Here is a 14,259-nt window from a genome sequence, read left to right on the forward strand (position 1 = left end):
GCCCCCTGATCCGCTTCAGGCCCCTCTTTCTTTTATTGTTACTTATTTCTCTCCCCTTCCCGTCCCCCCAGTTGTCTGCTCTCTGTCCATTCGCTGTGTGTTCTTCTGTGACCGCTTGCATTCTTGTCAGTGGCACGGGAATCTGCATTTCTTTTCGTTGCGTCATCTTGCTGTGTCAGCTCTCCGTGTGTGCAGCACCATTCCTGGGCAGGCTGCACTCTCTTTCGCGCTGGGTGGCTCTCCTTACGGAGCGCACTCCTTGTGCATGGGGCTCCCCTATCTGGGGGACACCCCTGCCTGGCACGGCACTCCTTGCGCGCATCAGCACTGCGCATGGGCCAGCTCCACACGGGTCAGGGAGGCCCGGGGTTTGAACCGTGAACCCCCCATGTGGTAGGCGGACGCCCTCACCACTGGGCAGAGTCCGCGTCCCCAGGCCCCTCTTAACCAGCCGCACCGTCAGAGGTCCTGTCTGCGGGCAGGACCACGTGCCTGCAGCGGGCGCTGGGCCTGGACCGGGCGGGGCTCCTCGCAGACGCGGCTCAGTGCATCACGGGGAGCCTGTGTCTATTCATTAGGAACCCTGGAGGGTAATGAGAGGTTGGCAAAAGACGGGCTCAGGAAGTAAAACCATCTCTCCTCCTCCCAGGCAGTAGAGTACTTTGGTTTCGGCCTTTCTCCCAGGCTGAGCCCATTCTACGGAGCCCCCCCCCCACCCCTGGTGCTCTGCCGCCCGAAGGCAGCCCTGGGGATCCCCCTGGGGGGCCTCTGAGCCCGCCTTCCTCCGCTGTCATTTTGCAGGTGGGCAAAGCGGGGTGGACCCTGGGGGCTCCTTCAAATAAGACCTTGGACGGGGTAGATGTGACAGCCGCTTCCAGCCTGGCCTGGAGCCGGGGCTGGCAGGGGCTGGGGGGCGGGTCCCTGCCTAGGGGTGCTCCTGGGCCCGGAGGTCTCAGCCGCCAGCCGCAGGCCCTGGAGGCAGGGTTGGGGGAGGGGCGCCTGGGCTTGGCCGCGGCCCCAGGCCCCCGGGAGCTGTCCCCCGTCCTCTGACCCTGCCCTTTCTGCCTGCGGGCTCCTGGCCGCCTGCTGCTGCCGGGTGGGGGCCTGGCTCCCAGGGGCCCGGCCTCGCCCCCCTTCTAGTGCGGCATCACAATGGAGGGTGCCAGCCGCAGGTGCAGTGGGGCGCTGGCCCCGGGCGGGGCCCTGGAGACGCTCAATAAACGGCCAGTGACTTGTGGTGCCCGAGGCCACCCCTCCACAGGTGGGGGACCCAGCCCACTGCTGGGTCAGTGCAGCGGGCGCCAGAGATGAGCCTCAGGCAGAGCCTGGAAGCCTGTGGACCGCGGGGGAGCGGCGAGAGCAGCCTGGCCTCGGAGGAGCAGGAGGCTGGGCCGGAGCCCGAGCCGGCCGCTGAGGTGCTCAGTAGGCAAGTCCACCCCCCTCGGGGCCTCAGTGGCCTCCCCCGGAAAACGGGGGTCTTAACAGTCTTCACCCCTACGGCTGGAGACGGACGTAGCCGAGACAGGCCCGGTGGGGGAGCGCAAAGCCGTAGGCATGCGAGGAGGGCCGTCTCACCCGGCCCGGGGTGGTGGTGGTCAGGGAGGGCTCCCTGGAGGAGGTGATGCCAGGGGTCACAGTCAGGGAGGGCTCCCTGGAGGAGGTGATGCCAGGGGTCACAGTCAGGGAGGGCTCCCTGGAGGAGGTGATGCCAAAGCTGGCTGGCTCACAGGTTTGGAGTCAGCCAGAGTATCAAAACGGAGGTAAATAAAGGGAGGGCGTGAAGGCGAGCCACCCTCCTCTCCAAGCTGTGTCCACTCCTATGAAATGGGGGTGATAAATACCAGCTCTGCCTAATTAATCGTGTTCCTGTAAGGCTCAAACTCAGGTAAAGAGTGTGGAGGTGCCTTAGGAGCTGCCAGGTGCTGGCACCTGTCTGCTGTTGACCTCTCAAGTGCCTGGGGGTTTCGGAAATGACCGGGTCCACGTCTGGGAGAACTTTCCGGTCTGTTGCAAAAGGTCTCCGGTCAAATCCAACACGGACAGCCGGGCGCTCTCATCCGCAGACGCCCCCTGATTTAAGGGCTCGGGGGTACTTCCGTGCCAGGGTGTGGTCGGCAGAAATCCGTCAGAGGCCCAGAGGGTTGGGGGCGCGAGTGGCCGAGGCCTGAGCACCTGGGCACGCGTGGACGAGGGCAGGCTGGGCCCTGGCCGTGGCTCAGGGCGGGAGGTGGACGAGCAGGTAGCAGGGCAGCAGGGGTGGCGCGAGCGAGCGCAGGTTTGAGTACGAGGGCAGAACAGAGGAGCAGACGCGGCCGTGCAGGAGAACGCCTGGGCAGGGCGCCCTGGTTGTCACGCACCGCAAGATTTTCGTTTTGTTTTCCGTAATTAAAATGTTTTCGTGTGAAAGACATTTCATTTCTAGGAGGCTTTTGGAGATATACTTACTATATGTTCTGAAATAATTGTGTCGGGCATGGTCTCAAATCCGGGCGAGCGTGCCATCCCCAGGCCGGCGGGACGAGGAAGGAGGCACCCGCCAAGGGAGGGCAGAGCCCGGGGACAGCCTCATGGAGGGGTCACCCTGGAGGGGAGGGCTCGGGGGTCTCTGTGAGGACACAGGCTGCAGGGCTTGGGTGGCCGTGAGCAGGGTGGGCATTGTGACCAGGCCAGGGCCTCGGGCTGCATCAACAGCCTCTTTGTTAATAAAATGAGCCGCACTGTCACCTTGCCATCCATTCAGAAAGGAACACCGGCAGCAGGCAAGCGCTGATTAAAAGCTGCAGCCACGGAAGTGGGTTTAGCCTAACGGATGGGGCGTCTGCCTTCCCCATGGGAGGGCCGCGGTTCAAACCCCGGGCCTCCTTGACCCGTGTGGAGCTGGCCCATGCGCAGTGCTGATGCGCACAAGGAGTGCCCTGCCACGCAGGGGTGTCCCAGCATGGGGGAGCCCCACGTGCAAGGAGTGCGCCCCGTAAGGAGAGCCGCCCAGTGCAAAAAAAGCACAGCCCGCCCAAGAGTGGCGCTGCACACACGCAGAGCTGACGCAGCAAGATGACGCAACAAAAAGGGACACGGATTCTGGGTGCCACTGACAACAAGTGGACGCAGAAGAACACACAGCGAATGGACACAGAGAGCAGACAACTGAGGAGGGGAGGGGAGAGAAATAAATTTAAAAAAATAAATCTAAAAAGAAAAAGTAAGCTGCAGCCCGCCTCCAAAGATGTTCTAGTGTAAAAAGAATCTGTGCGTCTTAGATTCAATGCAGTAGGACCCATGACAGACCCAGAATGGACACTCAACGTACATGACATTCCCTCAATCTGCACAGCAACCTCGTGGGTAGATGGTCTTGGCCTCTTTCCACAGATGAGGAAATGAGGGTCCAGAGGGTTTAAGTCACTTCCACAAGGTCACACAGCCGGCAGAGGCACAGCTGGGATTCGAACTGTGCTCTAGCCCATTTTCCCACCCCTTTTTCTCATCTGATCCCACCGCTAAAAGGTTCGCAAGGCCTGGCTCTCAGAAAGTAGTGATTGTCTACCCCACTGAGCAGATGGCACTGGCCCGACATTGCCCGGCAGGCGATCACTGAACACCCGGCGCTCCGGGCTAAACTTGCAGCCTGCGGGAGGCTGGGCAGGCGACGGACAGGACCCGCTGGCCGGGTCATCGGGCTCCGCGAGGCCGTGACTTTCGCCAGGAGCACTTGGCCTTTGACCCACCCTAGAGGGGGCCGCAGACCCCCACCCTGCACGGAAAGTCCCGGAGCCTCGCCAGGCCGGCCCGTTCGCTCGTTCTCTAAAAAGTCGTTTTTCAGTAGCTCCCTGGTTCGTCGATCGCTGGCATTCTGCGGGTGAAACGCGGGCTCCCATGCTCCAGAAGCGGCACTAGTGGGCTCGGCTCGCTGACCCCAGGAGAGGGCCGGTCACGGGGGGGTCCCCCAAAACGGGGGCAGGGACCTGAAGGATGCGGTCGCCGCGGAAGGCGCTTCTGAGGAGAGGACCTCCAAGCTGAGAACTGGAGCAAGAGTCGGGGTTTCCGGGGGTGCACGCGCTGCCGAAACGGGCCGTGCCAAGGCGGTCCCCAGGTGGGCGAAGGGCAGGGGCCTTTGAGGAACTAGAAGCACCGCAGTCTGCAGCAGGGAGGCTGGGGGTGGCCTGGGCCAGACCCCAGGGCCAGGAAGTGGCCTGCGCAGATTTCGTCTTGAAATCAGGGCGGTTGGCTGGGACCCCGCTGACCAGGAGGGAGAAGCAGTGGCCGTGGAAGTGGAGATTGGGCGGGTGGTTTCGGATGGGCTGGCCCTGGGGACAGGGAAGGGCATGGCGGGACCTGGGTCCTGGCTGGGCTGACCTGACAGTGACCTTTCCGAGGGCTGACTTGGGGAAAGGAATGCCGGGGGCACGGGCGACGGCGGGTGCGGTTTTCTGGGCGCTGGGTTTCGGGGGTCAGAGGGCGGATCCTGTCCAGAACCTTGCTGTGGGTGGAGAGCGTGTTGTCACCCGGTCTACAGCTTGAGCCGGGGGGAGAAGGGGGTTCACGGCCAGCTCGGGGGGAGTCAGCGAGGGGCGTGCAGGAAGCCTTCCCGGAAGGGGGCGCATTTACGTAAGCCGAGTTGGGGGGAGTAGAGTGGAGGGGGCACAACGTGTGCGGAGGGAGGGGTCACAGGCAGAGAGCCGGACGAGGTGGGCCAGCGCCCTGCGCCACCCGGCTTGCCTGCTCTGGCTCCAGGAGAAGGGGCAGAGGAGCGGGAGCTGGCCTGGGGTGGGGGGGGGGGCTGGGGGTGGGAGCACCTGCCCCAGCACGAGGAGGAGGAGCTTGTCACTGACACTGCCGGCACCTGTGATAAGCCAGTCTCCGACCACGTCAGACCTAGTGCGCTCTGCGGTGCGTGAATTCTCTAGAAACCACACCCCCTTGCCGTGTGCCCGGGCCGGCTGCTCACAGCCCTTCCTCCCCACTTACCCCCCTTTTCCCTCCACCTCACCCCCATTCTTGGTTTGTCCCTGGCCAGATCTTGGCTTTGAATAAGGAACAGGTTGGCGGGGGGCGGGGGGGTGGGGGCGATTTGATCCTGCAGGAACTAGGGAGCCACTGAAGGTTTTGGAGCAGGGGATGCTACCACCTAGGGGCAACCCAGGTCGGGGCAGAGTCTAGGAGGACAGCCTGGAGGAGGCAAGAAGGACCTGGACTTGGGGAGGGTGAGGGCAGGAACAGGTTTCAGAGCCGTTGCCCCAGAAGGCCCCGGCACATGCCCTCGCCCGGGGGCACCCCGGGGCCACTGGGCTGCGGGTCTTGGTGGTCGGGGGAGAATCCTCGAGCAGCGGGGGCGGCGTCCCAGAGCAACAGGATTTTATATGAAGAGATTTATTTTAAGCACTTGGCTCAGGGAGCTGCGGGGGCTGGGAAGCCTGAATTCTGTCGGGGACGCCGGGGGGCTGGAAATGCCGGCAGGAGTTGCCGCTGTTGTCTTTTATTAGTTTATTTTATGATTATTATTATTTTTAGCAGTCGAAGGTTTACAGAAAAATCACGCAGGAAAGTAGAGTTCCCATATCCTATCCCCTATTAACTTTTGCATTAGTGTGGACCCTTTGCTACAATTGATGAACAAATATTATCCGTAATGCTATTAACTACAGCCCGTCATTTAAATTAGGGCTCAGTCTTTGTGTTCTAGGTGTGTGGTTTCAACATGCAGTTTCCCGTCTTAACCACTTTCAAGTGTATGGTTCATTCAATCCAGCAGTGCTAGTGACACTGGCAGTGTGGCTCTACCGTCACCACCACCTGGTGACAAAACTTTTCCATCACCCCAGATAGGAAGGAACTCTGTGCCCATTAAGATTTGTCCATGCTTGTTGGGACCCTCTGCTGATGGGATGACCCCCCCCAGGAGATGCTAATCCCTTCTACAAAGCACCCCCCCACACCACCGCGGCTGGCCCGCAGGCGCCGCAGCCTGGCCGAGCGGGCCTAGAAAGCACCCATCTCAGCCTGCCGAGGAGGACCTTCAGGTATCAGCGCAGCGACAGGGGACCCGGGGGTCCTGCCCAGCCCACAGAGGCCAAGGGGCCTCACGGGCATCAGACAGCAGCCGAGAGCCGGGGAGGCCACGGGGAGCCAAGCCGAGTGGCTGCAGAGCCGTGGCCTGAAGACAGCAACATGGCCCGTCCTCTCCCACCCCGGAACCTTCTTCGCCGGGATGTCGCATCTCCTGCCCCCCTCAGCTAATGGATGATCTCCCGGCCTGCGGCCCAGCCAGAGGCCGGGCTGTGGTCGGCCCGTGGCAGGAGGCCGCCTTCAGCATCGGGGGGCCAGAGGGTCGCGTTCCCTCTGTGATCTGCCACTGTGACCGGCCTGGGGACCCCGGCCAGGCCACAGCCCTTCCCGTGCCCTTCGAGGGGAGGGTGCGGCCTGCTGAGCTCCACGGCTCCTTGCAGCCTGAAATCCTTCCTGAGAGTCTCCCCAGCTTCCATTCCAGGTCCTCCAAAGCGCGTATGCCAGACGCTCATCCGGGTGCAGGAGAATAGTGTCTACACAGAGAGGAAAGGGAAGTCGGCTCTACTCGCGGTGCCCGCGGCCTCTTCTCTCGGGGGGTCCGGGATGCTCCCCAGAGAAGGCAGGTGCACGCTGCGAAGGGGCAACGAGGGCAGCCTTCCTCTGTGGTCTGCTTGTGGCAGGCCACGCAGAGTCACGAACCTGGTTAGTCTAGAATCCAGACTCATCCAGACTAATTAGCCCAGATTGGATTTACAGATTACGTTAACCAGCTTAACTAAATTCACCTTCACACGAAGGCCAGGCGCTGGGGCTGGGGACGCTAACAACGCTTGTACGGGCAGGCAGGATAGGGGGGCAGTCAACACGTTGGTTTCCAGCGTGATCACGGTTTCAGCCTCAGAACAAGAGAACAACTGACAAGCTGGTCAGGTCTGATAAGAAGGCAGCTCAGGATTTTTCTAATGTAGGGGACATCTTTGAAATAGAGGTTTCAGCCGGTCTGGTGGATGACGCATCTCGCCCCGCAAATCTGTTCTTGTCTCGAGGCTGCCGATGACAGCAACTTGTGTATCGTGTGCCAGGTGCAGCAGGCTCGATTTTTTTTTTACAGTGTGAGTAATCAAAAACCTTTGGAGGCCTCCGCTCTAACCGCTTGGTGGTTTCCCTGCAGCTGCCACCTCTGCTGCACCACTGTGCTTCTATCTACCGTGTTCAAGTCAGGTGTGAATTCTCTGTTGCTCTACCCATCCCCAGGGCAGAAACCCCGTGGCTGCCTCTGGGCCCCCTCTGCCGGGGGGATGGGGGCCACGTGGACATGCTCGTGGACCCTTCCCACCCCGGGGCCGCTGGCCTCCCTGTCTTCTCCCTGGCAGTAAGGAGCCCCGTCTTTCTCAGCCTGGTCCACTCACTCCCCTTAGAAGGTGTGAGCCCCCGGAGGGCCCAGGTACAGTGCGTGACCCCCGACCTCACCCTCACGGGCCCTTCCGTCCCCAGCCACCCGTGGAGTTTGCCCCTTCGTGTGCGCGTTTCCGCTGTTACTTTCGGCGATTCAGATAAGGAGCAAAATATTGGGTGCCGTTTCCAGGTGCAGGGAGAAAGGAAGCTTTGTTCCTTGACTCAAGGCCGGGCGGGTGGCCCCCGGGCATGCTGACTCAGTTTACCTTTCTGGGGCCTCACGGTCTCTCGGCATCTGGCTGGGGCTGCTGTTCTGAGATGTGAAGGCTGGGCCCCTCTTGGGCGCCTGCGTACTGGGTGGTCCTCAGCGCCCTTCCGTGGGGGTTGAGTGGCACCCGTCCTGGGTGAGGCTTAGGGACAGCCAAGAGCATTATGGGGAGGTGATGGGAAACCAAGTCATGCGAGAAACTTCCAAACTGGAGCAGAGCCGCCCAAGGGGCCTGTCGCAGGCTGAGGGGGCTGATGTGGGGTTTGTGGGGCTCTCAGGGCAGGGAGACGCCAGTGGGGGAATTGCAGGTTTCTGCTCCATAGCAGGGAGGAAGTCTAAGGGTCGAACTCGTCTGCCCCTGTCAGGAAGTGAGCTCCCCGTCACTAGAGTGGTACAAGCTGAGACAGACTATTCCAGTGGAATGGGGTGGAAAGAGGGCAACGAGCTGGCTGGATACCCACCTGGGCCCCCGATTCCTGGACGATTCTGGGATACCGTGTGTGTTTCTTGCCCTCAGACGGGACAGAGCCTCTGAAAGAGATTTGGCCGCGCTTTAGATTCTCAAGTGGTACTAAGGGGTGGGGGGTGGGGTTCGGTGCTCCCCAGCCCCGATGACTGGCACCCCATCGCCACCCCACCACCCAGCTCTTTAGGCGTTGCCTCTTTGGGGAGAAATAAAGGAACGCGGGCACTTGTGCTTCTGGGGAGAGCCATAAGCCCCGTTCAGAACCCTTATCTGTTTTTGCTGAATGTTTGTTCAGAACCATGACTACAGGGAAAAGATCTTAACAGAGCCCGGCACGCAGTGACGACGCGCTGAGTGGCCCTGACCTTGGGCAGCCGGCCCTCGCTTTCCGTGGTCGTCCTGCTCTGTGAATCGCTGAGAACGCTGAGTCAGCGAACCCTGGCCCCTGCCCCGGGGAGACGCGGGGCCAGGTGCCTGAGCCCCTGCCACGACCTTTCACCAGCGACCCCTTGTGTTATGTGTTTCTGCGTAAAGACGCCTTATTTAACATACAGAGCAGATTCGTTGATGCTGAGCTCACAGCCGACAGCACTTTAACTCGTGCCTGGATGAAGTTTATGCGACACAGTGATTTTCTCCGTAAGGCACATCACTGCCCTCCTGCACTTAAGGAACCCCCGACAGCACGTTGGCATGAGGCTTGGGGGCCACTTTAAACAGCCGAATCACCAACAAAAAGCCCAAAAATGCAAAAAAGGTGACACTAACTCTACCACCGAGAGGACACTTGTTTAGTGTAAGAGCTGAAACTGGAAGGCACCTTGTTTCCTGGTTCAGCCGCTCCCGTTTTTTTGCCACTCTGTGCGTGTCCGCAAATGACTGTGAAAGCCCACAGGTTGGGAAGCGGATTTGGCTCAACTGATAGAGCACCCGCCTACCACATAGGAGGTCCAGGGTTCAAACCCAGGGCCTCCTGACCCGTGTTGTGAGCTGGCCCACATGCAGTGCTGATGTACACAAGGAGTGCCGTGCCAAGCAGGGGTGTCCCCTGCATAGGGGAGCCCCACACACAAGGAAGTGCATCCCTCAAGGAGAGCCACCCCGCGCAAAAAAAGTGCAACCTGCCCAGGAATGGCACCGCACAGACAGAAAGCTGACCCAGCAAGATGATGCAACAAGAAGAGACACAGATTCCCAATACCTCTGAGAATGCAAGCGGCCACAGAAGAACACACAGCCAATGAACACAGAGAGCAGACAGCTGCTGGGGGGAGAGGATGGGTAGAGAAATACATTTTTTAAAATCTTTAAAAAAAAAAGCTCTGCAAGCACTGATTTGAGGATGACAAATTAATTTTAGCAAGTAGGCAGACGTGCAAAAACGGAATCCGCCGCATTCTCTGAGCTTGGCAGATATCAGCCCATTTGCCACTGCCCTCCCGTTTCACAGCTGAGAAAAGCTGAGGTCTGGAGAGGCAGATTGGCCTCCCAGGACCCACTGGCCGGGGTGGGCTGGACCGATGGATGTTTGAACCTAACCGTGTCCGTAAGTCCCGCTGTGTGGCCTCCTGGTGAATCATAGCCTGGAATAACTCCCGGGAGCCTCGGGAGGGTGACGGGGCTGCAGGAACCAACGCCATGGTCCCGTTGGCTTAGACAAAAGGAATTTATCCTCTCACCGCCCAGACTTAAGGCGCGGGCAGGCGCGGGCTCCTCACCAGGCTGTGCATTCTGGGTCAGCCACCGCGGCCGGGTCGCCGCCTCCGTCCCCTCGGCCGTCTCTCCCTCTCACTTCCCTTGGACTGTCCACCTCTCCTTGCTCGTGAGGACGCCGGCCACCCTGGCTGGGGCCCACCCTGACTTGATCCCATTGACGGACAAGTTCACACCCACGGCCCAGGGGCTCGCGCACGGCCTCGTGCGGGGCGTGAGTCGGTCTGTAACACACTCGTGCCCGTTTTATGGACCGGGGCACTGGGGCCCAGAGAGGGACAGTGATGTAGGCAGGGTCACACAGAGAGTGGGGACAGGGGGACAACGGGCCTCGCCGCCAGAGCAGGGCTCACATCCGAAGCCACGGGGGGCGTCGGTGCTGGCCCCACAGAGGCCCGGCGGCGGGAGCGGCCTCCCTCCGCCTGGGAGGGGGTGCGGGCTGTGGCCCCCCGTCCCCGTCCTGAAGGGCCCACCTGCTGAAAGCCCTGGCTAGCCCTGAGGGAAAGGACAAGGACACACAGGGGCAGCCACCTGGAAGCCATGGCAGGGCGGCCGGAGGGGCCCAGGGAGGAGCGGGACTGCCCGGGAAGCCAGCGCGGGAGAGGGCGCCGCGCAGGTGGGCAGGACAGCCGTCCCGTGGTTTCAGGGGGCTGCTGTTTCCTCCTAAACCTTGAGCTCATCAGTTTTTGCCTAGGTGTAATATGAGAGTGTACATTCAGTGATCGGAAATGCACGCCTCAAGCCCGGCCCTGGGCTGCCTGCAGTGTAGACGGGACGTGCCCCGGGGACACCCGGACTTCCTGAGTGTGGCCCCAGAGCCCACATCTCTATCTGAGAACATCTGAGCAGAAAGAGGGCGAGGCTCGCGGCCCCACGCGGCCCCCGAGCTAGGACGCGGCTGGGGGCTGCGCAGCTGGGGTCGGGAGGTCGGGCCTGCTGCTCACTGGTCGAGTGTCCTTGGACAGTGACCACTGAGCGGGTGCTACCCACGGTATCCAGGAGGCAGGTGTCCTTCTGTGCTCCCCAAGGCGGCTGCGGGCAGCAAATTGAACCGTGAGCGGGAAGGAGCTTGTAACAGGCTAAGGAGCAGCTCATGGTGTGGTCCCCGGGCCGGCTGCCCAGGCCACCGGGGCTTGCTAGAAATGCAGATTCCCAGGCCGTGCCCTGCCTTGCTGCAGCAGGCCCTCCAGCCTGAGGGTTTTTAACCAGCCCTCCGGGTGGTCCTGACGTGCAAGTTTGGGTCCCCCAGCTTAGCGCATGTCAACGAGCTGTCCTCGGCGGACGGGGCGCCAACAGCTCCGTGCCTTCTCACCCCTGACCCCGCCGTGGGCACCGGGTATGCACAGGAGAAGCGGATCTGCCGGCCCAGATCCCCTGGGAGCTGACCGAGGCTGAGCGCTGGCTTTTGTCATCAGGAGCTCAGGACAGGGCCCTGGGCAGGGCTGGCACATCTTGCGGGCCTTGTCACAGGATGGATAAACGATTTTCTAATTAAAAAAAAAAATCTTAGCTGCCGGGGTGGGCCCCAGAGGGAGCCCGTGGGCTTGGGCTCGGGGTCCCACCAGGAGCGGGCCAGCTGCCGGTCAGCTGGGACTGGTAGTGGCCGGTCAGGCCAGGTGCTGGGAGCCGCCCCTGATCAGCCACAGGCCCGTCCTCCCTTCCCCCCTCCTCCCTGTCCTCGCCCTCCCCCCCACTCCCCCCTCCTCAGCCACAGGCCCCTCCTCCCTTCCCCCTCCTCCCTGTCCTCGCCCTCCCCCCCACTCCCCCTCCTCAGCCACAGGCCCCTCCTCCCTTCCCCCCTCCTCCCTGTCCTCGCCCTCCCCCCACTCCCCCTCCTCAGCCACAGGCCCGTCCTCCCTTCCCCCCTCCTCCCTGTCCTCGCCCTCCCCCCCACTCCCCCTCCTCAGCCACAGGCCCCTCCTCCCTTCCCCCCTCCTCCCTGTCCTCGCCCTCCCTCTGCTCCCCCTCCTCGCCGCCCTCCAGCCGGGCCCGAAACGAAACCCACTGGCTCTTTCTTCCTGGATTCAAGTCCAAAGTTGAGCACAGAAAACACTTTCCCAGGCCGGTGTTATAACAAGCTGATTGCAGGCCCGCTCCCCGCGCCGCTCCCCTGTCGCCCCGTGTCTCCAGTGCCCGCTCCCGAGCTCCTCGGAGCCATTGCACCCTGCGTGTGCCAGTCAGCAGCCAAGCCGGGCCCGCTCGCTGCCCTGGGCCTGCACCCCGGCCCCCCAGCCCCCCGCCCATGCGCCTCGTTCCCCTCTGCCCGCTCGGCGCGGGGCCCCCGCCCAGCACGCCGGCCCTTCTCGCCGGCCCGTGCAGCCTGCACCAGGCTCGCCGCTTCCATGGGAGCAGGCGCCCCCGCCAGGGTCATCCTCGCCGCCCCCCGCTGGCCCAGCCCCAGGCCCCGGGGGCTCCGGTGAGCCGATGGCACTGACCGGACCCCGGGCGCCCACTGCAGGGCAGGTGGGGGGTGGTTTGTCGTCCATTCCGGGGGACCCGTGACAACTCGGGGCCCCTGGCCGGACACTCGCACCCAGGCCTGGGCCGCAGATGCTCTGGGCCGGCCTTCTCTGAGCGCAGTGTCCCTCTCTGTCCCCGGCTCTGTCCCCAGGAATGGGCGGTAAGCAGGAAGCAGAACTGCCAGATTTTTGGCCTCTGGAGGCGTCTCCGGAAAGTCCCTGGTGACCCTTGCCTCTTGAAACTTGCAGACAAGGAGATTGTGGGGCAATAAAGCCACATGGAGTTTTGGTCAGGGCTTGAATTGGGAAAGTCAGCCGGAAGGCACGGTGTCCTCGGGAGGGCCGAGCCGTGGTGGGGAGACCTCCAAGGGCCACCGCAGCTCACCGCACCCGTCCCACGTCCGCCTGGCGCCTGCGGGGCGGCAGAGCCCTCGGCGGGTCCTCCGAACAGGTGGGCAGGGCAGGGGCTTACTGGGCTTTGGGGGGTTTGGGGTTACTCTTTGAGGTCCTGGGGCCGGGGATTTCCTGGACCTCATATGTGCGAAGCTGACACTCCACTGAGCCGCATCGGCTCCCCGAGTTCGTTCTTACGTCTGTTCGCTTGTTACTAGTTTTTTTGTTTGTTTGTTTTCAGGAGGCACCGGGTCGGACCCGGGGCCTCCCGTGTGGGCAGCAGGCGCTCAACCGCTCGAGCCACCTCTGCTCCCGGGGTTTCCTGTTTTAAGAGTGGGAAAACAGATCCAGAGAAGGGCAAGTTGTGCCCAAGGTCACACGGCGGATCAGGGCTTGAACCTGGCCGGCGTTTCTTGGCTCCTGCTGCCCTGAGTCGGGGCTCGGAGGGGCTGGTGGCCACGCCAAGTGCCGGGTTGCTCAGCCGCTGGGTACCTGCCCAGGGAAGCTGGCCTGTGGGTGGACAAAGCAGAAGGGAGAACAGTTGGGGGGCCAACCGTGCTGGGATGGGGGGCAGAAGCTGGGAGAGCAGCACGCGGGGAGCAGAGCGCCTTGGCACCAGTGTGGCAGGACGTGACCTGCATCTCCTCTCTGGGCCCAGGAGGCAGGCGTCGTGATGCCCTGTACGCTTGAGGGTGCCGAGGCCAGGACTGTTAGCAGTGGGGGCGGGATTTGAACCCGGGGCTTCCCCCTTCCCGTGCACTGGGCTGCCCCCTGGATATCAGGTGGGGGGCTCTGAGCGAGGCAGGGCGCTGGGCAGAGCAAAGGGGCATGGGCAGACTTGGGGAGGGTCCGGAGAGCAGAGCTCTGCGGGAGAGCACGAACCTCTGCGGCCCCGGAGGCAGGGTGCAGGGACGGCGGGGAAGGCGGGGACCTCGAACCCGGGGCCAGCAGGGCGCTTTCTCCCCGGGGGCAGCGGGAGGCTGCAGGGGAGTGGCCAAGGTGGAAGACGGCGCCCAGGCCCTGCCGGCAGCTCAGGACGGGCGCCTGCGGTCTCAGCCGCCCTGGAGGAAGGGGACATTCTTGGCCTCTGTGACTCAATCAGCTTTCCTGTGTTTCCTGTGGGCCTGCGGGAGGGGGGGAGAGGGGGAGGAGGGACGAAGGACGAGGGGAGGGGGAGGGAGAGGAAGAGCAAGGGGTGAAAGAGGGAGAGGAGGGAGAGTAGGGGGAAGAGGGGAAGGGAGAGTAGGGGGAAGAGGGGAAGGGAGAGGAGGGGGGAAGAGGGAGAGGAGGGGAAGAAGGGGAGGGGAGAAGAGGAGAGAGGGAGAGGAGGGGGAGGGGAGAGGAGAAGGTGGAGGGGGGAGAGGGTGAGGAGGGGGAGGGGAGGAGGAAGGTGGGAGAGAGGGAGGAGGGGGGAGAAGGGAGGGGGAGGGGAAAGGGAGGGGAAAGGCCGGGGGGGGGGGAAGATGGGGGAGGGCGGGGGGCTAGGTGGGCAGAGACCTGGCGCAGCGGGCGGCAGACAGGCCTGTGTTTCTGGGCTCTGCCTCGGCCACCCCAGGCCTAGG

At 62.7% G+C, this 14,259-nt stretch overlaps 1 protein-coding gene across 3 annotated transcripts in view; it reads left to right on the top strand.

The window, feature by feature from the left end:
* Positions 1–14,259, top strand: part of CORO2A (coronin 2A) — a 59,197-nt gene that overhangs the window by 5,407 nt on the left and 39,531 nt on the right. Inside the window, exon 1 of one of the 3 annotated variants that reach the window (XM_058302624.2) lies at positions 1,242–1,415. The exons of 1 other annotated variant lie outside the window; for it this stretch is intronic. In XM_058302624.2, the coding sequence (XP_058158607.1) occupies positions 1,308–1,415 (108 nt within the window). In that variant the 5' untranslated portion in view covers positions 1,242–1,307. Of the gene's footprint in view, positions 1–1,241; positions 1,416–12,607; positions 12,756–14,259 lie in introns of those variants that run through there. One more of the 3 variants, XM_058302626.2, reaches the window with a different exon arrangement.

Source organism: Dasypus novemcinctus, chromosome 8 (assembly GCF_030445035.2).
Source record: "Dasypus novemcinctus isolate mDasNov1 chromosome 8, mDasNov1.1.hap2, whole genome shotgun sequence".
Lineage (NCBI taxonomy): Eukaryota > Metazoa > Chordata > Mammalia > Cingulata > Dasypodidae > Dasypus > Dasypus novemcinctus.